Here is a 21,899-nt window from a genome sequence, read left to right on the forward strand (position 1 = left end):
TCAACAAAGTTGCACAAGTTTCGTCGACTGCGTTTATTTCTTCGAAACAAAGTACATGAACCAAGACACTAACAACACGCAACATTTGGTCCAACCAATTGTAAACGCAACTAAGCTAATTATGCACAGCTTTAACAGCTGGCAAAGATTGATCTCCCCGCAGCAAACTCAGGTGAATTTCACGATTTGAAAACTAAGTTTTCCGTACATTTTTTTTGCGCAGCTCTCACACACAGAGCATGAGTAAATAAGTGTGCAAATACCATCACATAATACAAAAACGTATACATAATACGCTAACACCGAGTTGGAGTGAAGGAACAAACCGGCAAACATAGTTACCGTAAAAAAGAAGGTGCTCTACTAATGCCCCGCGAGAACACCTTTTGACTATGTGCGTTGCATTGGAGTGAAATTCGTATCCACAAAAGTGAAAAAAAAAATTGGAACCACACTTGTGAAGTAAGTAAACGACCAGCAAAAGCTTCAGCAAAAGCCTCGATTTTTCCCTACCACCTGTTTTGGTCCGTTTGTATCTCACGCGAATGAAATTTTTGCACAGTCTAGCAAGCAACAACTCTGTGTGAACGAACGGCTTATCACAGGTCACGTATTTTTTTTTTTTTTACATTGTGACGCGCAGCATGTTCAAAATGCACCAGACAAACTACCGAGTCTATTTGCCACTTCTTAATGTGGGCATAGTATTTGAGAGGCCAGGGTAGGAGGTGACGCTACATTTCCGCACTACTTTTAAGCTGCTGCTAAGCCTTGAAACAAGTGGCCCCAAGAAAAACACATGCGCTAAACTTCGACAAATTCCTTCAAACTGAGGTTCGCATGAACACAGCGCCAAGTGCACGATGCAATCACTGCATGGACAGACGCAAAAAAAGGAATGACTTGGACAACAGCTTTATGGAAGCAGAAGCCCAGCATTGGGCACAACCTGGCTCTAAAACTCGTGAGTAGGGAACTTGTTCGCGCCAAGTCGCGTGATGTCGCAGTCGCCACGGGCGATAGATATCGTGGCTCTTTGATCTTCCATAGATCTATACTCGAAAGTCTCATCATTTTCTCTGTCTCCGTCAAACCATAAGCAAAGCCGCCGCTCAGAATCCAGCCCAGCTAGACACCTAGCGACATCTCAACACGAACATCATTACAACATAGACCTAGCCTACACAGACTTTTAGCAACAAAAAATAAACAGGACCTAGGAGAAGAGCTTCCATTACGAGAATACTCACTACCAAAAAAAGAAAAAAGGAAGAGCGACGGGCACACAGCACAACCCTGGGGGGAGCTCAACGCTTGCCCAAGATTCTCAAGAGGAAAAGGAAGATCTGCACGATATCCATGTAGAGCTGCAGCGCAGCAAAGATGTGCTCCTCGGGGCTCAGCTCGTACTTGCGCCCGCCCATCAGCATCTGGGTGTCGAAGGCCAGGAACTGAAATAGAAACGTTTGACGCACTGTTTTTGTTTTGTTTTTCCCTCCCACAACATCGACAGCGGGACCTTGCTTTGGCAACTTACTGGTTCAGACCTCTGAAGACCTTGCACCGCACAGGCAAATAAGTGGCTGCTAACACGTTAACTGTGGTTAGCAGAATGCATGATCATGTGGTGCTCTGAACAATCTGATCCCTCTCTGGGAAGTTTTTAGTGCAGGTTACGCAATGAAACATCCCCATCCACGGCTTGCCACAGATATGCCGAACATGACGACTTCATTACAGTTAGTCTCACGCCTATTTGCCATTCGACTCCTGTCTCCTATACAGCTTTGAACCAATAAGAAATAATAGTGCTTATCCCACCTAAGTATGCTAGGATGGCTTTGAAGTTTGAACCAATAAGAAATAGTATCGCTGAAGCCCCACTAAAGGTAATTTTCAAACAACCAATTTCAAAGAAGAAACAGATTCAACAGACAAAAACAGAGATGGGAGGAAAAAAAAAAAAAAAAAAAAAACTTCAGTACACTCGCATACAGTGCCGCAAGACTTTAAAGGGACCCTGCAACACTCTTCGTGCAGTGCAAGTAAACCTGCGATGTTTAGATTAGACTTCCAGGAGCACCCGAGCCAAATATTCCACGTGCACGTGAAGTGGTAAGCGTGCAAATCGCGTGAAAAACGCGGAAAAACCAACCGCGCTCTTCAATTCTCATTATGCACCCCTGGCATTGCCTCTGCGACGTCAATCGGGCCATGGCTGTCCTGGCTGTCCTATTGGCTGCCGCTGGTCAACTTCGTGGCTAAATTCTGCCATTTCCTGTGGAGCGGCGCTGTGAATGAACCTCTTCTGTGTCTGAACCTGTCCACATGCTTTTGGTGTTCTTTTGTCTTGAGTGCGCGTAGAGTTTGAGTGAGGAACTAAATATTCCACTTTCAACGAGCCCACTCGACAACAAATGTTTATTGCTCCAAAAACGCCCTACCAGCCCGAGCGTTTGCTTGTGAGCAGGCCACCATGCCTGCTTTTTTGTGGCACCAGACCGGAAATGGACCTGTCCACGTTGTGGGGAAAAGGACGTAACTCCCCGGCCTGTGACACATCGAAGGCCGCCGAACAGAACGCCGTGCGCCGCTCCCCTCTCTGGGAGAGAGCACGCAGCTTTCATCGCGTTGTCCGCGGTTGAGTTGAGAGGGAACATTTATGCGCGATTTCTCATCGCGCGTAGTTTCGGTGATAGTGAACGGATTTTCATCATTCTTGCGGGAGGAGATTGCTGGGACAATAGACTTTACCCCAAAATACATTCCAAGTAGTCAATGGTAAGTGTTGCAGGGTCCCTTTAAATATCCCACTGCATTTTTAATTTTTTTCTTAAAATCAGGGGCATAAAATTTGTTTCCAGCACTCACAGCCATGAAGAGGATTGCTCCCAGGACGGCGTACACGGTGTTCAAGATCTGCAAGATACACGAGACGGCAACTCGTTCCACTGTCGTCGTTTCACGGACACCCCCCCTCGCTCACAAAGAGTTTCGAGCCCTGCTTACTCTGTTGTACGTGAAGATGGCCATGATGCCAAACAGGAACAGGGCCCACACAGCAACAAACAGGAAGCCAGCGCAGCTGGTGAAGTCAAACTGGGTCAGCACGTGAGACATGTGGGAAAAACAGCAATCAGGTACTCGGAGAGAATAGAAGATACACTACAACCTTCAAAGGGGTTTCTTACGAGGTCGAGGGAGATCAGGCAGGACCTCAAAGGAACAGCGGGGACACTACTACACCACTTCTACTCCCCTTATGTTGGTAATGCATATGGGACATCTTGAAGGTAGCGCACTTAAACACGGACACTAGGGAAAGAAACGACAAACCACAGCGCTGACTCGCAACTGATTTTTATTAGAACAGACACACACTTAAATACTACAGCCTAAACCCATGTGACCAGACATCATACTTACGTCGCAATCCAGCGCATCATGTCCAAAACATGACAGGCATGAAACAGACTGTGTGGATGAAGGCGCGTGTTATACGTATTTGCGTTACAGAGCGATTTAAAAATTCAAACTCACGTTGTGAGTCAGCCCTGTGGTTTGTCGTTTCTTTCGCTAGTGTCCGTGTTTAAGTGCGCTACCTTCAAGATGTCCCATAGTAAGCTAAACTTGTCAAAGAATAAGACAGACTCCTACAAAACTCCCAGCTCCCTGACTGTGACAGGCATTGTGAACTTTTTTTTTTTTTTTTACTGACAGCACCCATCAGCTAAAGTGCACAAAATGGGGCATATCAGCTGCAACGCCCATTGTAAGCACTGTAGCCTACAAATGCAGGCAAGCATTACGCAAGTTTTGTTTTGAGAAATGCACGACAGACTTCAAGTGCAACGTACCTTGGTGTGGATGGAGAAGACGGAGACGGCCAGGCAGCAGGCAGCGCAGATTCCAGCGGCCATGAGCACCACGTCCGTTTCGTGAAAGCTACAGAAGAAGGGGGCCACCCAGAATATTTGTACCTAGCTACGTGGTGGAGGCTCCATACATTTCTACAGCTGTTGCGCAAGACTTGTTTTCCAAAACATTAGCATGACCAAATGGTGTAAGGTGCTCTTGAGGTTTATACGAACCATTACTTGGCTATGGATATGCCACACTAACATAGCAGCCTGCACTTGTTTGCACTTGTACTGTTAAAGCACCATATCTCTTTATTGGTTTGCACTTGCACTGTTAAAGCACCATATCTCTTTATTGGTTTGCCCACTGGTTGCAGCCATTACCAACAACAGCATCGGCCAGTGCCTTTTGAAAATGCTTCAAACTACTCGCACCCTGGGCAAATGCATTCATTCAAACATTCCAATCTCACGTTTATCTGCTTCACCCCTATTCGCTTCTTTCCCACTGAATGCATTTTTTCACCAGTGAGCACCACTTGTTGTCAGTCCAAAACATGTAATAAATGCACGGGCAATTCTAGGAGGAACTGCCTTCAGAAAGTTTTTGCGCCAGCACCACGCACTAACTTGAATTAAGTTCATCAAGCCCCTGTCGCAACTGCTTTAACCCTTTCGGCCCTGGTGGTGTCAGTTGACGCCATCACATAAAAGTTCCTCTAGAGCATAGAGAACCAAACCGCGACTGCTAGTTCTTTGGGAAATTGTTCTTCAATGATGCCTATGGCGATAGATATCACTGTTGTTTCATTTTAGTGGAGCTGCACACTACAAAGAAGAAAAAGTTCCGGTGGGAGACGAAATTATGACACTGAGGCTGAAAAAAGTGGTGGTCTGAGTTTTATTCCCAAGCTTGTAAATCTGTAAATACGTGCACTACAACGCTCATTTTTTGTTTGATGTTCCTGTACTCATAATGTTAAGGAAAATGTGCAAAAGTGATGTCTCTGCTCGACACAGAATTTTCAATTGCCAGATGTCATAATTAATTGCCTCATTAATAAATCTGTCATTACTTTTACTTCCAGCTCTATTTTTTGTTTGCAGGCTTATGGGACCCTAAAATTTAGGAAAACACACAGAAAACACTGTTGCTCGAAATAAAAGTATCAGGGCTGAAAGGGTTAATCTCTATTTCAAGCATTCGACAGGACTGGTGGTTGCCTCATACCTTGATATCACTCCGACCATGTAAGACATCACCAGTGTCTGCAAGAGACAAAAGTTACAGTTACACAAAACGTGACCTGCTCCAAAACGGAGGGCGCTTTTTTTTTTAAGAGGTAAGCAACAGAGTCTCCAAGGTACAGAAAGCTGAAGGTGGATGAAAATTATAAGGTGGAACCTCAGCAAAGGGTTTCATACAGGTAAACAAGATCTGCTTCAAGAAAATGTGCCATGCTTGTACACATAACATGAAACAAAGTCGCAAATACAGATATACTTACAAAGATGAACAGAAGGATAATGTTCGTGGGATACGATCGCCTGCGAAGATAGAAGCACTCAGTTAGCACTTGGCGCTTAAAGTAATTAAAGCACCTTCTGACATCATCAGGGCGCAACATTAAGGGGGCCATGAAGACAAAATACAAGTTTGCTTTATTCGAAAGATTTCGTGTTTTGTAGTGCCCCCAGCGCTTCTCTGGATGCAAACGATGCTTTATTCACTGACAAATTAATCAATTTAAGTTAAAATTTTGATTTTCCCGCCAAATCGCGTGTTTTCGTGGTCTGCAATGACATCACAGGATCCGACCGCTATGCAGCCGATTGCGCACGGCCGGGCTAGAGCGGTGGCGTTCGCACGTTTGTTTACGTTACTGAACCTAGATGTCGCCACGATACCGTGGCAAGCCGTTTTGTGCCTTTGGTTTGTTTTTGAGCGTATTTAAAACCTGGCTTGGTTTTGTTCTGGGAGAAAATAATCTTTTCGTGAAACATAGTGCTTGCTCGACAAATATGGTCATGTAAGACACAGTTGCTTGCGTCAATTGGCCAGTGTCGTCTGAGACAACCACAATGCCCCCCAGTGCTGTGCAGCTAAACCAAGCATAGTGCGGCAGTACCAACAGCAGTACGCATCAGTACTTCTATGTTTACATGTGCTTCCGTAACTTCCACTGTTTGTCCCACCATTCTTATTGCTTTAAAATGTATGTACCCTAAATTTAAGCGCAAAAATCTCATTTGGCAACTTATAAGCTCTGCCTAATTTGCGTTTGCTATTGCCGCCCTCCGCCAATCGCTGAGCAGGCTGGTATGACATCGTAGGCTCTGTTGCGGGAAATGAGCGAGTAGGTCGCATGGCCATTCACTTTTTTCCTATTTATGTAGCTTATTTGAGCGAAGTTTACGTTAAAAGTGGTGTCAGTATGATCCTAACGAGGCAATCTTTTGAATGAACCAAACTTGTATTTTCCCTTCATGGCTCCTTTAAGACGGACGCTTCCTCACCTCACGCCTTCGCAGCAGACCAGCACTATGTAAATCACGAAGAAAGCCACACTGAAAAGGAACACGATGGGGCAAATGTAAAGAGTGGCGAACTGCACACAAAAAGAGCAAAACGGGAGTTTGGAAGAGTAGATACTTACTAGGCTGCGATGTACGCCCCGAGGTTGTGTTGGACAAATCTGTTAACGTGTGGTCTGCGAAGGGGTAGAGAAGAGACGAAAAACGGAATGGTTGAGCAAATGTACTTAAAACTTGGTGAGACTGATACCCGTGCCACTCATACACAAAAAATGACATTTAGCGTTTAAGGCCTCGAGATACCGAATGACATTATTTGCGCAGACCGTGCTACACGCGAAAACGCAAAGGCATTAAATGTGCTGGGCATGATGGTGATAATGACCAAAAAGAGAAATGCACTCATATTTTAGAAGTTTTTAACCTAGAGAAAAATGTCTTAAAGGAGTTACAAATGTTTTTGTGAAAGAAAACGTTGTGAGAAACAGTGTTTGCTAAAATATGGTGCGAGCTGTTTCTAGAAGTGGCTTCAGCAGCTGCCGTTGCCTGCCAGCGGTAGCCAAATCCGAAAAATTCAAGACAAGTAACAGTAACACAATGTGTTGCCTTTCGCCGCAAGCTGTTTAGTGAACTTCGTCTTCTTCAGAACTTCGCCACCAAGAGTGCACAAAAAATTGTCTTATTTCGAAGTTCAGCTTCGTTTCCGCGTCAACACTATGGTGCTGAGAGTTTCATTGGTTTCATATGGTGCTCGTCATGTTCGAGAGTAGGTAAATTTAAGGCGTTTGTGTGGAGGTGAGTGAGTTGTGCGGAACTCCTTAAACCAAAAATGACATTAGAGCGAATGGCATTAAAACTGGAGGCATTAAGTATTCAATGTTATTTTTCGTGTACATGTGGCACGGGTATGAGTTGAAGCTATGCTATTTCATAGAGTCAAAGCTTGCATAAAACACCCATTGGCACTGAAGCAGCCATTCACTCCAAAAATTGGAACATGGCACAACTTTTAGCGACCGACTTCTTCATTGTATTTCATAATGTGCTCCCTCTCACATAGTTGGTCAGTGATGATTAAGGTGAAGTGTTTCAATCCTTCCAAAATTTGAGACTGCAACGTCTTAAAATCAGTCCTCACCTACTCGGGTGTTCAAGTACCTTCGGATGCCATGCCAAACAATTTTGCTGAGCAGTTCGACCATTCCTATTTGTACAGTCAACTCCCGTTAATACGAAGTCCACGGGGACAGCAAAAAACTTTAAATTAACCAAGCTCCCAACTACCGTATTTACTTGCGTAATGAACCCTCCCCCCACTTTTCTTCATGAGAATTTAATTTTTTGTCCCACTGAATAAAAAATGCAGCGGGAATATGTTTTTATCTAAGCATGGTAGCTGATGCCATAGACGATTGCAGTTACTTGACATCACGCTACAATACGGGCAGAAATGCTAAAAACTCATTCCAACAAAAAGAAATCTCAACAGTAGCCCGAGACGTGAGCGCAAATGCCGTGGCTCACAATTTAAAAATTGCGCGCTTGCGGAGCGCCACCTGCTGAATGCAAAACAAACCTTCTGGAGCCATAGAAACGTTGCGGCGTGCGAACAAAGCACTAAATGTACACTGCACTCCTCTGCTTTTGCCGTTCTGCGACGTCGCCATTATGCTCCGTGGTTTTGTCGTTCAGCTGCGTTGCGACCATTTTTTGTGTTCCTGGTGCGCTCCGTACGATGGGCCAGTACACGAGCTACACAGCTGGTTTTAAACTGAAGGTGGTGGAGCATGCATTGATGCACACGGAAACCGCGCGGCTGGGTGGCACTTCAGTGTTGACCCAGTGCGTGTACACTACGGGTGAAAACGAGAGGTTTTTGGGCGGTGAACAGGGATCGCCGTGTGTTTCGTGGGCCCAAAGAAGGGAAGTTTCCCGGTGTTGAAAAAGATATTTTGGAGTGCCTTGACGGCACGGAAGACGGTGCACTGTGGGCCGACAACAAGTGTGAAGCCACAAGCAACTTCAGTGAGGAGGACAGCTCCATATGACGAGCATGTTGGGAATGAAAAAAGACATCTGATTACATAATCACCTACGTGTTTTTAGGAAAATGGTAAGGCTCTAACAGCGCTTCTCTCAGCAATTTTACTGCATGAAATTGCAACTTTTAAAAGTCTCTTGCAATTTTTTTCCCACATAATGGGCCCTACCCTTAAATTCATGCCGAATTTTTCAGAAAAAAAGTGTGCTCATTACGCGAGTAAATACGGTAAATAGAAAACACAATAGCATCATTGCCATTAGTCCGCAACACGTCTCCCTTCTTGATATTGTTCAGAATCTCGACTCTCGTCGCCAGCTGGAGTGTACAACACTGTTTGCCCTGATACTTCAGATTGATTGGTTGTAGGGTTTAATGCGCAGACGCTACACAGGCGATGAGGCGCGCCGTAGTGGAGGGCTCCGGATTAATTTTGGATACTTCAGACTTATTGCTAAATTCAAAGCCTGAAGCATCCAGTACACAAGCTGCTCACACGGCGCTGTGTGCAACAAAGAAGGTTCAGGACGTTAAAAAAGGGAAATGCATGCACTGGTGTGAGTCTCAACTAAAGTGCTGATTGATTGATTGATTGATTGATTGTAGGGTTTAACACGCTGACGAAGCACCGCAGGCAATGAGGCGCACCATAGTGGAGGGAGGGATTCGGATTAATGTTGACCACCTGGGGATCTTTAACGTGCGCCGAAATCTCAAACACACGGGCGTTTTTGCTTTTCGCCTCCACCAGAAAAGCGGCCGCCGCGGCCGGAAATCGAACCCGCGTCCTCGTGCTCAGAAGCGCAACGTCTTAGCCACTGAGCCACCGCGGCATACTCAACTGAACTGCCGCTTCATCGACATTGCGCTGCTGTGGTGTAGAGGACTGCGGTGTTTTGGCACTTAAAAATTTCGAATTTTATTGACAAATGACGGTCACCTCGATGCTTTTCTTTTGAAATAATTCCCAATTAACCGACATAATGGGTGTTATCGTCAAATTATCGAGCAATTTCTTCTGCTGAATTACATGTAAAATTGCTCGGACCAGAACAACACTTCCAATAAACCGAGAATTGCAATTAAGCAACTTCAAATTACCGTATTTACTTGCGTAATGATAGCGCTTTTTTTCCAAAACAATTGATGCAAATTTAGGGGCGCGTTCATTACACAGGGTAAATTTGTTGCGAAAAACTTTTGAGCACAGAAAAGGCAAGCAAGTTGCGGGTCAAAATTTTTACGATAGGTCTCATGAACATAATAAAAATAATAAATAAAAACGTAAGAAAAACTCCGTACACCGCCGCCAGCCGCTTTGCAAAGTGACGCGTAATGCAGTTTTCATGACTTACGGAACGCGCCGAAACAAGTTTGCTGCGAGGTAACAACAGGGTGATTAATAAGTAGCTGCTGCTGTCACAGTGCGAGACATCAAAACAGACATGGCGCCGACGCAACAAGCTGAGCGCGTTTTTTTCTTTGTCTTGTGAGTACATTATGTGCATTTAGTGAGATTTCCTTCTTCATCAATATTGAGCGCATGCTTGCCGATATCGCTAATATCGGAACGTCTGCAGCAATAACGTAGCCATGTCCGCTTTGAAAGGGAAGGACACAAAGGTAAGCGCGATCATCGTCAGCTAGACTTGGCACACATACCACATACTGCCGCGGCAAGTTCAGGATGCGTTCATTGCGCGGGAGTTAAAAAAAAAAACGATATTTGACGACAAACTTGAGGGGTGCGATCATTACACGAGTGCGATCATTATGCGAGTAAATACGGTATCGAGAGTCGACTGTGATACGAGTGTCCTGTTTCTGTGAAGTTCTGCATAAATGTTTCGGTCACAAACCTGTTTTGTTTACGCTAAGAACCAGCAAAGAACTTCCACCTCGTCTTGCGTCGCCACTGCGACCTTAAAGGTATCAAATGCCCACTATGCTGCCTCAGCGACTGCGGTCCTTGAACAACTATCATCTTTTTAGAAGCTGCATTGGAAAGGACAGACTCAAAGAGGAGAATTTTCGCTACTCACTCGTAAATGAAGAGAGCCACAAAGCCGAAGGTGATAGACAGCTGGATCATGAGGATTGCGTACACCTAAAAACAAACAAAAAAGTTCGCACCATTACCAATAATATAACAGCAGAAACACACCTGCCTTATCCACATTACGATTACACTCATATCTAAAAGAACGGAAATTAGCTATCCCACCCAAAAGCGCCCAAATGAGTCTCAATGGGCTAAACAGCTGTGTTTTTAAAAAATATATTTTAATTTTGGGTGCTTGAAGCGCAAAAGCTGCACCTATGCTATGAGGCACACTGTACTGAGGGCTATGAATTAATTTTGATGGCCTTGGGGATCTTCAACACGCTCCAGAATACTAGATTAAAATTAGGTAATCCTCCAGCTTTCACTGTTCACTTTGCAACCAAGGTGGGCAATATGAGATACAGGACTAGGGCTCTGCGGTGCAAACAAGCAGGATAATGTACATGCGAGGAATGTAACTGCAGACAATGCAAAGGAGAGGCCAACACCTTTGTCCTTTGCGCAAGAGTTTCAAGCAGGAACCGATTTCTCCCCATGAGTGACTTGCTTTCAAAGGGGTCCGGGACGTTGGTCTTAAAACAACTTTTCATTTAACTCTGTGAAACTTCTCAGCCTTGCTGCTTTTCTCCCACTGATTTCAAACGTGCCATTATTTTTTCAGTTGGTCAATTAGTTCCCAAGATAATTAGAGACAATTAGCCACTTTTGGTCAAACAATAGACAAAACAGTGTTGATCACAAAACTGCAATCTTTATGTTTTCCAGTACAATGAACCCTGGTGAGTGCAATAAGGGAATCAGTTTTTTTATTTTTTGTTTTTTGTTCCACCACAGTTTTTTGCAGCTCATTAAAGGAGCCATGAAGAGAAAACAAAAGTTTGTTTTATTTGAAAGATTAGGTGTTTCATAGTACCCCAAGCGCTTTCCCGGAAGCAAATGATGCTTTATTCACTGAGAAATAAGGCAATTTAAGCCAAAATTTTAAATCTCCCGCTAAAATTGCAGATTTCGTCACGTGAACAATGGCGTCATACAAGCCGGTCCATGAAACAGATACTTAGTATGTCAACTCCATATAGCACCCACACGCGGGAGTCGACCGAGACGGCGGCCATTTTAAAAATACTAGTAAAACCTAGTGCACCCGCAGCCCTAGTCATGGAATCGCCTGATCCGGAGAACAAAACTCTCGCCAAGGAGCTCGGGCTTGCATTTAACAACCTCACACCACAAAAACGCTCAATGCTTCTAAGTGCACGAGCGGCAAGAGTTGTGGGATACACGGTGGACGGGAAAGCGACCATTCCGCGATAGCCACAACACACGAACGCCTTGCCGTCGGCACTGCTGCCTCGTCGGCCCTGTCGCGACGGACGAATACAGACTGGTACGTATGTGCCGTATTTTTATTACGGTTAATGTTAATAATAGTTCAATTTCAGTAGCAGTATCGCTTATGCCAGTAGGCCGGTGTCGTGTATGGAAAGCCGTTCGCGCGAGCTCTCTGCTTCGACCAGAAAGATACGAGCGTCAATGCGCGGTGTTTACGGCATTTTTTCCCCCAAGGTCAGAGCGCCTCGAACTAGAAAATTCGTCTGCGCGACGGCGAGATGTCGAGCTCGGCCAGGCGGTAGTTTCGTACGCATTGGCGCACACGCTTGCGTGTTCGTTCGGAACTTCAACCGTTTACTCCACCGTTCTTTGTCATAAAAAGAATGTGCAGTATGTTTCACGGGCATTTAGCTCGCTATGCAAACTGTAAGCCCTGCCAGAGTCCTTCAATGCTTTACTGGTCACGAAACTCCTCCGTAACTCAATGGGAGAGCTTCATATGCTGCGTTTGGCCGCCGCGCGGTGGTGCCACCCTCTCACTGAGGTCACTCCTCGGGCGGCGTTGCGCTGGCTCGAACGGCGGAGCCGCGGCGAGTTGTGTTTGTTTTGTGCGGAAAAAAAATGTAACGTGCATATCGCACTCTTGTGATGCGACTTAAGTAGTGCAACGACGATGCCGAACATGTGTTGCGTCCCGGGATGTTGTTCCTTGTACAACGATGCCACAGAAAATGTTTCCTTGTTCTGTTGACCGAGCGACGGGCACCTACGTGAGAATATGAGGCGCGCCAATCCAAGGCAAGCAAAGGGAGATTTCAGCTTCGATTATAAGTGTGCGACAGTGTGTGGAAATGCACTGTATGTGAGAATGGAAAAAGCAATGTACCATTTTGAGAGCATCGTGGACCTAGACTTGTACAAGGGTAACTTAAAGCCGGATTTTGTCATATCAGTCAGGTTGTAGCGGTGCTCCATTACCTGTTTGCAAACTTGTATTACCTTGCGCTCAGGCTCACGTGTAAAAAACCTTTGGTACGTTCTTGTGCTTTTACTTTTCATATTTCCGCGAATCATCCCTTAGGGTTCGTTTTGTTTGTTTGTAACCGCGCGTGTCCGATTCCGGTTTCTTATCTGGCGTTTCAACCGGAGCGCCCATTTGCTCTGTTTGTCGTACGTCCCCAGGCAATATTGTTTGATATGGAAAAGGTGCCACCTTGTCGCTAACTTGATTTTTTGTTTCTTCGACAATGTTCTCGATCCCATTTCCATGGATCTGAAATTAATAACGTTCCCAGCGTAATGCATGCATAGCAAACGCCGCGCAACTCACTTTATCGACGTTCATCTGTGCACGTCAGCCCTCATTCACACAGCCGTCACCTTCTCCGTCACGGCACCGTCACGTCAACAAAAAGCGACATTGTCGGAACGAAGAAGTGTTCAGACTGGATCCACACGGGAGCTTTCCGTCAGATTACAGGGTCGTCTGCCTAGTGATCAGTTTAGCCTATAGACTTGAGCGTTTTTAATCTAAAAAGTAAAGAAAATGGTTTGGGCTCACTTTTCGCGAAATTTAGTCGTAAAAATTTGTTTTCTGATTACCTGGTTTAGCGCGGGGCATGGTCCCGTCACGTTGACGTGACGGAAATGTAGAGCTCGGCCTCTCGCCACCGTCGCACCGTTTTCGGCGAGAAATCGGTCGAAAAACGGCGCCCATGACGGAAGACGGTGACGGGACGGTGACGTGACGGGGTAAAAAACGGCTGTGGGAATGAGGGCTCACACTGCGGACTGCTTCTTCGACGTTTGTGTTTCATTCTAGTCTTTTGTAGTGCAGTAGATCGCTAGCTCGCTGCGTTCAGAAAAGCTTTGCTTCGTTCTTGGCTACGTGGAAATTTTCTGTTTTCCCCGTGTGCTGCACATCGCAGCGCGAAAAAATAAATTTTTGTACGCTGGACCACGCTCTTTTGACTCCCTTCGTAACATTGAAATTTTTTGTTGCGTGTGATAAAATCAGTTTTATTGTTCTTTTTTCGCTTCCTGTTTTTTCAAGTATTGCAAAGCGTGGATGCAGAAAGACACATGGTGCAACATATATCTCTTCGTGTTTTGATCCTTCGCGTTTCTGCAGCGTTTTTAGATGTTCTCAAGTATGTAACAACTCATCGAAACGACAGTACTATTGGTATATCTCTTTTAGCGTTCTGTGCATTCCAAATCAATCAACGGATTCATTAAGCGTAGTCTGAACGACGCGTACTTGGTTTCTTTCAGTTTTTTTACTGTATTATCGATAGGCCCGCAGCAGTCCGTGACTACGGAGCTACCGTATGTGTGGTATTTACAACTTTTGCTTTACGAAAAGAAGCAATATAGATTTAAAAATCCGTAAACACGACGGCGCAGCGCTTGTGCCAGAGCACACAGAAGCCATTGCCGTTCGCGGCCGAAATCAGCGGTAATTTACTTCGAAAAATAAAACCCCATTGAAGGAAGGTGATATACACAATGACTGGACTATTCAGCACTAACTACTACGAAAAAAAAACACGCTTAATCAGCGCGCAGACACCAAAAGCAGCAAGCGTCTGCACGCCAAGAGCTGGCCAAAACGCCGCACGCGCGGCGGCTGGATGACCTTCGTGCGGCGGTGGCGCCTGCAGCGGCGCGCGCGGTCCCTATATGAAATGAGCGCCGAAGTTTCGTGACCAGTAAAACATTTAAAGACTCTGGCCCTGCCTAACATGCGCTTGTTTTTGCTGGCCTCCGCCAATCGCAGAGCATTCCCAAGTGACATCATAGGTTCTGTTGCGGAAAATGAGCTGGTGGGTCGCATGGTCATTTCCTTTTTTCCTAATTATGTAGCTTATTTGAGCGAAGTTTGCGTTATAAGTGGTGTCGTTATGGTTCTAATGAGGCAATCTTTCGAATGAACCAAACTTGTGTTTTCTCTTCATGGCTCCTTTAAACTGTGGTGGAACTAGTGGCAAGGAACCCTTTCGCATGCCCATTTCAAACACCAAAGTCTAATGAGCTGTACAATTAATTCCAAGCGGAGCATCTAAAAACAGATACTCTTATTGCACTCACCAGGGTTCATAGTATTGGAAAACATTAAGATTACAGTTTTGTGATGAGCACTGTTTTGTCTATTGTTCCTCCAATAATGGGTAATTATCTGTAATTGTCTTGGGAACTAATTGACTGACTCAAAAAATAATGCCATTTTTGAAATCAGTGGGAGAAAAGCAGCAAGACAGAAGTTTCACAGAGTTTACTTAAAAATTAAAAGAAATTGTTTTAATAAGAGCAGTGTTCCCCCGTGAGACCAGTGTCTCCCCTTAACATGCCAAATGTAAACTCTGAACGCATGCATGTTAGTTGCAGTGCCCGAGAAATACCCAACCATTTTCTTGCAAACTGTGCCAGCACAGGCTTGGTTTACTCTCGTCCCCACTGCAGCTAGTGCAAAATCGAAAACCGAACGAACGACCCACCTTTCGCACAAAGGCACGCCTGATCTCTTTGTTGGAGAAACCGTCCCAGGATTCAATTGTAGGCGCAGTGTCTCTATCCATCGTGTCCGCAGGTGTACTGGGTCCTGAAAGGATGTAGAAATTGCTGTGGTAGGCGTGGCAACACAATACAGTCGTGCCCACTTATAACGAACTCGACCATTATATCCGAAGTTTGCTATAAGTGCAACAAATGTTTTCTGAGCGTTAAAACACGGTACACATATGGCGGGCCCACTGACGTGGCTCCGGACATCGCCTGGACAGCGTGCGGCGATAACAGGACGCTTCGCTGCAGCCATGACATGAAGTGTGCAGCTCACCCACCGGAATGAAACTCAAGGCCCAAAAAGAAATTAAACAAGCAAAAAAACAACTCATGATACATGCATAAATCTCCTATGAACTGTCATTGGGGTCGTTGCGCTTCCTGGTCGACGGGTCGGCACTGATCTTGGAGCTCAGGATCTTCTCTCCGTCTTTAAAAATTGTAGAGATTGTCGACTTGAACAGATCATACTTCATAACGAGCTACTTAGAAAAAACAGCGCCAAAAAATGATACGACAGAGAGTAAAGACAAACACTGCGCTGATTTACTGCCAACTGAGGTTTATTTAGAAGAACAATGAATATATACTAGAATCAAAAACAAGGAGAGGAGGAAACCCATAACACAAACACACAAAATGGAAGTTGATTGTGGAAATGAAAGCAGCCACGTGTAATGCGTTGATCATGATCCTAGGTATCTTATCTCCCTGTCGTACAACTCGATCGAGCGTGTGCTCTCGCACCCATCTCCCATTGTGTGGATGACGAAAGCCTTGTGCATCTCCCTCGTGTGCTGCTCGCGATACCGCTTCAAGATGACGGTGCGGTCAAATGCTGGTGGGGAGAGCTGGCATTGCTGGCACTGTCCACAGTGTGCAGCTAAGTTGCTGCCACAGGGAGATAAAATACCTAGGATCATGATCAACGCATTACACGTGGCTGCTTTCATTTCCACAATCAACTTCCATTTTGTGTGTCTGTGTTATAGATTTCCCTCTCTCCTCCTTGTTTTTGATTCTAGTATATATTCATTGTTCTTCTAAATAAACCTCAGTTGGCAGTTCAGCGCAGTGCTTGTCTTTACTCCCTGTCGTATCGTTTTTTGGCGCTGTTTTTTTCTAAGTAGCATCATGCACCAACTAGCCCATCTCAGTTCACTTGTATGGTTCATGACGAGGTTGCAACTTTTTTTTTTGCCCTGCATAAGATCGTCCACAATGACCGAACAGAACAACCAATGACCCCTCAGTGACACTCGATGCGTTTCGACACTTCATGGCACGTGTTTGAGGCGTTGCTTCCTGTTTCTTTTTTTTTTTTTTTTTTTTGGTCAAACTGGAGAGAAAGCACGAGTGAGCATGAATGGGTACTGCCGAAGTTCATGTGTAGCTAAATTCGTGGCCCTACAAAATCTGTTCGGCCAACTTGTCCGCCCGCACACAGGCTGGATGGGACGAACACACGTGCCTCACAGGTGTTGGCACAATGCCAATGCCAACTTTCTGAAAGTTCGCCGTCGTCTTCGCTATTTTTTCCCCTATCTCGCTTCACTTCTCTTCCGTCATGTTCTTCCTCACTCCGCCTACAGACCAAGTTGGGGGGGGGGGGGGGGGGAAAGTGAGGGGGAAGGGGGGGGGCAACATGGATCCCATGAGGACGTCCTGTTTTGTTTACATTTTCTTTCCCTCTGGTTTTCTTTTGCTGGCTGCAATCACCTTTGATAAAAAAGGGTGATCCCCATTTGAAATTTCACGCTCGCGGAAAGCCGATCAAGTGGTGACTGTGAATGCCAGGCTCGGCTGGGCGACGGTCGGTTGTTCACTATACCCGAGTTGCACCGCGTTAGTTCATTATATCTGAAACGAAATGCCACTGCCTCAATGCATGCTGTGACGGTCAGGTCGCGTTCGTTCATTGTAACCAGGCGTTCGTTATAACTGGGCTTGACTGTAATATGCCAATGTGATTTCAACAACCAACCACTGTCTTCCAGATCCACTTTTTTCCGGTGTCACGCACTGAAGAACACACAACGGTACTGATAAAGGAAGTCCACACAGATGGGGCCACATTCTCAGGTAGCTTAGTTGCACATCACAGCATGCCAGCTTCCTGCCCAATTCCCCCCCGAAAACATAAAACTTTTCACTGGCATCCTTTGATAACAGCCTTTGGCACCAATAACAAATCAGGCGTTAAATGTTGCTTGCCCCAAAGTTTTTCTTTAGTTTTAAATGCTTACAAGCTTTCACTCTCAACAACCACTACCCCCCCCGTACCAAAAACACACATCTCTGTAATGAATGTGCACTTCAATTAGACAGGAACCGCTCAAATATCACACACACCGTTTGTCAGGTGTTCAGATTTTGTTACGCTGCTTCAAAGCTGCATACTATTATGAGCAATATGAAAGGGAAGACAGGAACGCATAGACCCAGCTATGCGTGATAAGCAGCGGCCGCCGTCAGAAACAAAGTGGAAAGGGTGACGCTGTTCTAACAACTCTTCCCATTCCCTCAGCGCGTCTTATCAGCTGTCGGACGATACCAAATTATCGGCGAAATGATGTAAGCTGCTGCTTTGTAGAAATCCAAGCGTGGTGGGAGTGCCAACAGTTAGTGGAAGAGCGCCCTCCTTCCGAACCCTTTCATTTTAACAGCGCCATCTGCGTATCGCTCCGAGTCTGTTTTCCACGCGTTCCTGCGTTCCCTTTCATACTGCTCATAATAGTACGCCCCATCAGTGATAACAGGTGGTACGTATGCATCGATCATAATCTGGTTGCTGAGCTCCTAGATTAAGATGCTCGCAGGTGAAACACTAACACTGGCAGTGCAGATCTATGTTCATTCAGCCATTTTTCTTGCCACTTTTCTGTCCCGCTTGGCCAAAATACTTTTGAAGAAACATTTCGCAGTTCATTTCATCGGCGAGAGTAGCTGACACTCACTGCTTTTCTACAAGAAAGTTTTTCCAGTACCCAACCACACTCCCCCAAAAGCTGCTTTGTTTGGCGGGGCATACCCGGCGATGTCTTCCCGAAGCCAGGGCCCTCGTACGGCGGCGGGGCCATCGGAAAGGGTTCTTGCGGAGCGAATCCAACGTACGGCTGCTGTGTGACCGTTATGCCCGTCTGTACGGGCGGAGGACCGCCATACGCCGGCGCACCGGCTTGAACAGGCGCGGTGTGAACGGGGTACGGCGCTACTCCAGGGGGTGCGCTGGGGTTTGGTGGGCACGTAACGGGGTAAGGAAGAGGCACAAACGCCCCGGGCTGCGCCTGGACGAATCCCGGCTGCTGGGGTAAGACGCCATAAGGTAACTGTTGGGTAGGGTACGGCGGTCCGCTGGACATCCTGAAACAGGCGAAGTGCAAGTCAGCACACAACAAACTTCGACGTAGCGTCCGTAACACGACAATGAATGTTTTTCGGTACAAAGAACCCGATAAAGTCCACCACAGTGCAAGAAAAATTTCCTTTTCTTTCACGTCATACCGGGGCCGCGACTATGGAAACGAATCCGGAACTATGCTTGAGAAACACCGCAGTGATAGTGACGGGCGCGCCTGGAGGAAGCAGATTTCAGGGTTCTTACAATGGCACGTGCCGTAATGACTACGTCTTAAGAAACACACCGACGGCTCAAGGTCAAAGATCTGGGAGCCCACTGCAACAACCGCTTCTTCGCGGTGTTCTCAAGAACTAGTTTAGCAACTATACTCGCTATGTTTACGCGGCGAATTCTCTTTACATACTCACAGGACTGCCCGCCAAGTGAACCGTAGAAATGAAAAGGATTGTGGAATCACAACGCGATCAGACGTTTACGATGCGATGAACCCGTACACTGCTAAGTAGGTGCTTGACACCGCGATGTAAACAAGTTGTTCGGCAAGCGGCCGTGCACACGCCCTGCCTAATGAGCGCAGTTTTGGGCTCAATTGAGAGAATTCTCACCTTATTTTATGACGACGAGAACCACCACAACAGGACCATCAAATGACGAGACACGAATACGACGAGTATCCGGCGTGATTTCTCACAAAGACCACCGATAACCCTACGCTACAATGTTACACACCACATGAAATAGCAGTTGTGACGCCAGTGACGCTAGACGACGCCAAGGACTATCCTCTTTCCGCAGCGGATGCAACGCCAAGGGAGGCGCTGGCAACATCTTGCCCTATGATCATCAGTGCAACCACAGCCAACATAAAAAACAAAAAGTACCGTTTGACAAAAAAATGTTTTACAGGAGTTATCGTCGACCCCAGTTACAGAACTCAGCAAATAAACGACAAGCTGGTTAGTGGCGCGGAGAAAGCGGGAAGGTTAAAATTGTTCAAAAAAGGCGGGAAAATTGAAAAGTGACACACTTGAGGTTCCAGGGGGTGATTCAGTGCGGTCCATTACCACTGCAGTAGCGTAGAACATGGGACTTACCGCAGCATGAATGACACAGTTGGGAACTCGACGGTACCACACATAAGACCACGTGGGTGCACGTCAAAGTGGGTGTGCGCCGAAGCCTGTCATATTGAGGGAACACGCGATGTAACGCACGCTTTGCTCAATAAATTTACTCCAACTGCACAACAAGCAAGCACTTTTATTCAGATACGTGAATCTGAATATTCCACAAATGGCGCTAAAATTAACAGTCGGAGGCAAGGCCGTCGGCAGGATTTTTTCTTGAGGGGGGCAAACCCGTTACATCGCGGGGGAAGGCAGATGGCAGGGGGAGGGGGCAACTGCTGGTGTTCTTTGGGGGGGGGGAGGAGGGGGGCAAGGGCCTTCTTTGCATCCCCCTGCCGACGCCCATGGCTGGAAGACACCTTAGCACTTCACACGAATAGTGAATGCAAAAGCACTGTCTGATTAAACGCCGCAGAGGACCCGTTCGATGTCAACATGCATGTTGACATCGCAGTCAATGGGAATTGCGGATACCGGCCATGACTATCCGAAGGCAGCTGTTATCACCCTGGTCAATTCCATTGGGTGTGTATGCGAAGTGTTTGTTGAAATCGCAGCCAATGGGAATTGGGGATATCGGCAGTAGGCTTCTGACGGCAGCTGCCATGGGCATGCACTCATATTGTTATGCCTATATTCAGCCTCAATCTGGGGTTACGTCAACATTGAGCGTAGCCACGTTGAAAACAACTTAGAACTCATCGTACGTCGGGCCGCGTGTACCGGTTGTCAACGTTAATTTCAGAAACTGAAGGTCACAACGCATTCATTAGCATCAGATATTGTTTAGGCGGGCTAGCTGATACATATTTTAGCGTAAAACATGTGAGAAGCACAAAATGACAGAAGAGAGCCCCCTGTCCGTGTGCTTTCTCGTGTCGTCTTGTGTTGTTTTTCCGCGCTGCTTCACGCTTAGACTAAGTCCACTTCTCATCATATACACCCGTGCAGCCGTATTAGATATGGGGATAATTTTTTTTTTTTTTACGTGTATGCAAGATGTTCGACGCGCATTCACGATGCCCTGGGTGCAATCTGCCCTGGGTGCAATCCCCGTACGGTCCCAAATGTTCTGAATTTTCTTTTCAATTCTGTTGCTTTAAATTATTTTGAGTCGTTGGTTCTGCTGTTACAGAAGCTGGGCGGTGCCTTTTCTACTCAATCGGCCATATAATGCTGTCGCATCAAAATCCCAAAACCTCTATTGACATCAGAACTTTTTTACTGTTGCATGTCACATGACGAGCGTCTGCACTGTGTGCGCGATTGTACTGGCCGCTCCTTTTAGGCTTTAGCATTTCAAACTGTCGGTGATGTTCGTGTATAGCCAGTTTTCTAGATTGTTAAATGCCAATTTACGACCAACTTTACCAATACAAACAGAAGGCACTTCGAGGAAGAAGTGAGCATTGATTTAGCCCAGTGGTTCTCAGCCATGACTGCCTCGGGGACCCCTTTTGGGCTGGCGAAAGTAATGGCGGACCCAGCGACAAAGCACATGCTGATCGGTGTCATAATGTCAAAAAATTTGCACCTGCAGCTTACGTCGCCCACGCTTGTCCAATGCCCGCCTTTTCTGACTGACGTTAATGATTATGCGCATGACAATGTTAAACAATTTGCTCTTGAATCTAAAAGACTCCTAACACATATACGCCGCCTTTTCTGTGTCTGTTGTTTTTTTCTTTTCATAGCTGGTATGCTGTGCAAAAAGCAGATGTTAAAATAAGTGCTACGCGAACGAACTTAACATACATGTAATGAGGCGAAGCCACCTTTTTGCAAGCAAGTGATATGGCAAAATCGAGAAAATAATGGCGGCGGGAGAAGTTTTGAGGGAGGCTTTGCGGGCCCCTCAATTGCTCTCGTGGACTCTCTGGTGTCCGGGGACCCCCGTTTGAGAACCACTGATCTAGTGCATTACCTTGTTTGGCCATCTTGTCACTGGCGTTGTCAGACCAAACGTTGGTCAGACCGGTTCTGTCAGGCATGATTGCTGGATACTTCTAATATG

At 46.1% G+C, this 21,899-nt stretch overlaps 1 protein-coding gene across 1 annotated transcript; it reads right to left on the reverse strand.

The window, feature by feature from the left end:
• Positions 1–18: 18 nt before the first annotated feature.
• LOC144179318 (protein lifeguard 2-like) lies at positions 19–19,540 on the reverse strand. The gene is made up of 12 exons (XM_077707614.1): positions 19,364–19,540; positions 18,429–18,760; positions 15,331–15,434; positions 10,479–10,543; positions 6,518–6,571; positions 6,378–6,428; positions 5,369–5,408; positions 5,092–5,129; positions 3,858–3,945; positions 3,010–3,099; positions 2,872–2,919; positions 19–1,451 (listed from the first exon to the last, which is right to left on the reverse strand). Exons 2-12 carry the CDS (start codon positions 18,757–18,759, stop codon positions 1,308–1,310), a joined length of 1,053 nt encoding a protein of 350 aa, XP_077563740.1. The 5' UTR covers position 18,760; positions 19,364–19,540; the 3' UTR covers positions 19–1,307.
• Positions 19,541–21,899: the final 2,359 nt, after the last annotated feature.

Source organism: Haemaphysalis longicornis, unplaced genomic scaffold, assembly GCF_048455015.1.
Source record: "Haemaphysalis longicornis isolate Haplotype H1 unplaced genomic scaffold, Haemaphysalis longicornis Haplotype H1 scaffold_4, whole genome shotgun sequence".
In the NCBI taxonomy this organism is placed as follows: Eukaryota; Metazoa; Arthropoda; class Arachnida; order Ixodida; family Ixodidae; genus Haemaphysalis; species Haemaphysalis longicornis.

Bases quoted from the DNA above. Each gene is read 5' to 3' on its own strand.
- LOC144179318 (XM_077707614.1), bottom strand. From the start codon at position 18,759: ATGTCCAGCGGACCGCCGTACCCTACCCAACAGTTACCTTATGGCGTC. The intron at 10,544-15,330 runs GTGGGTCGTTCG...GTTTGTTTTTAG, and splicing joins GGCGTGCCTTTGTGCGAAAG to GTGTACGCAATCCTCATGAT. The intron at 6,429-6,517 runs GTAAGTATCTAC...GTTCCTTTTCAG, and splicing joins GGGGCGTACATCGCAGCCTA to TGTGGCTTTCTTCGTGATTT.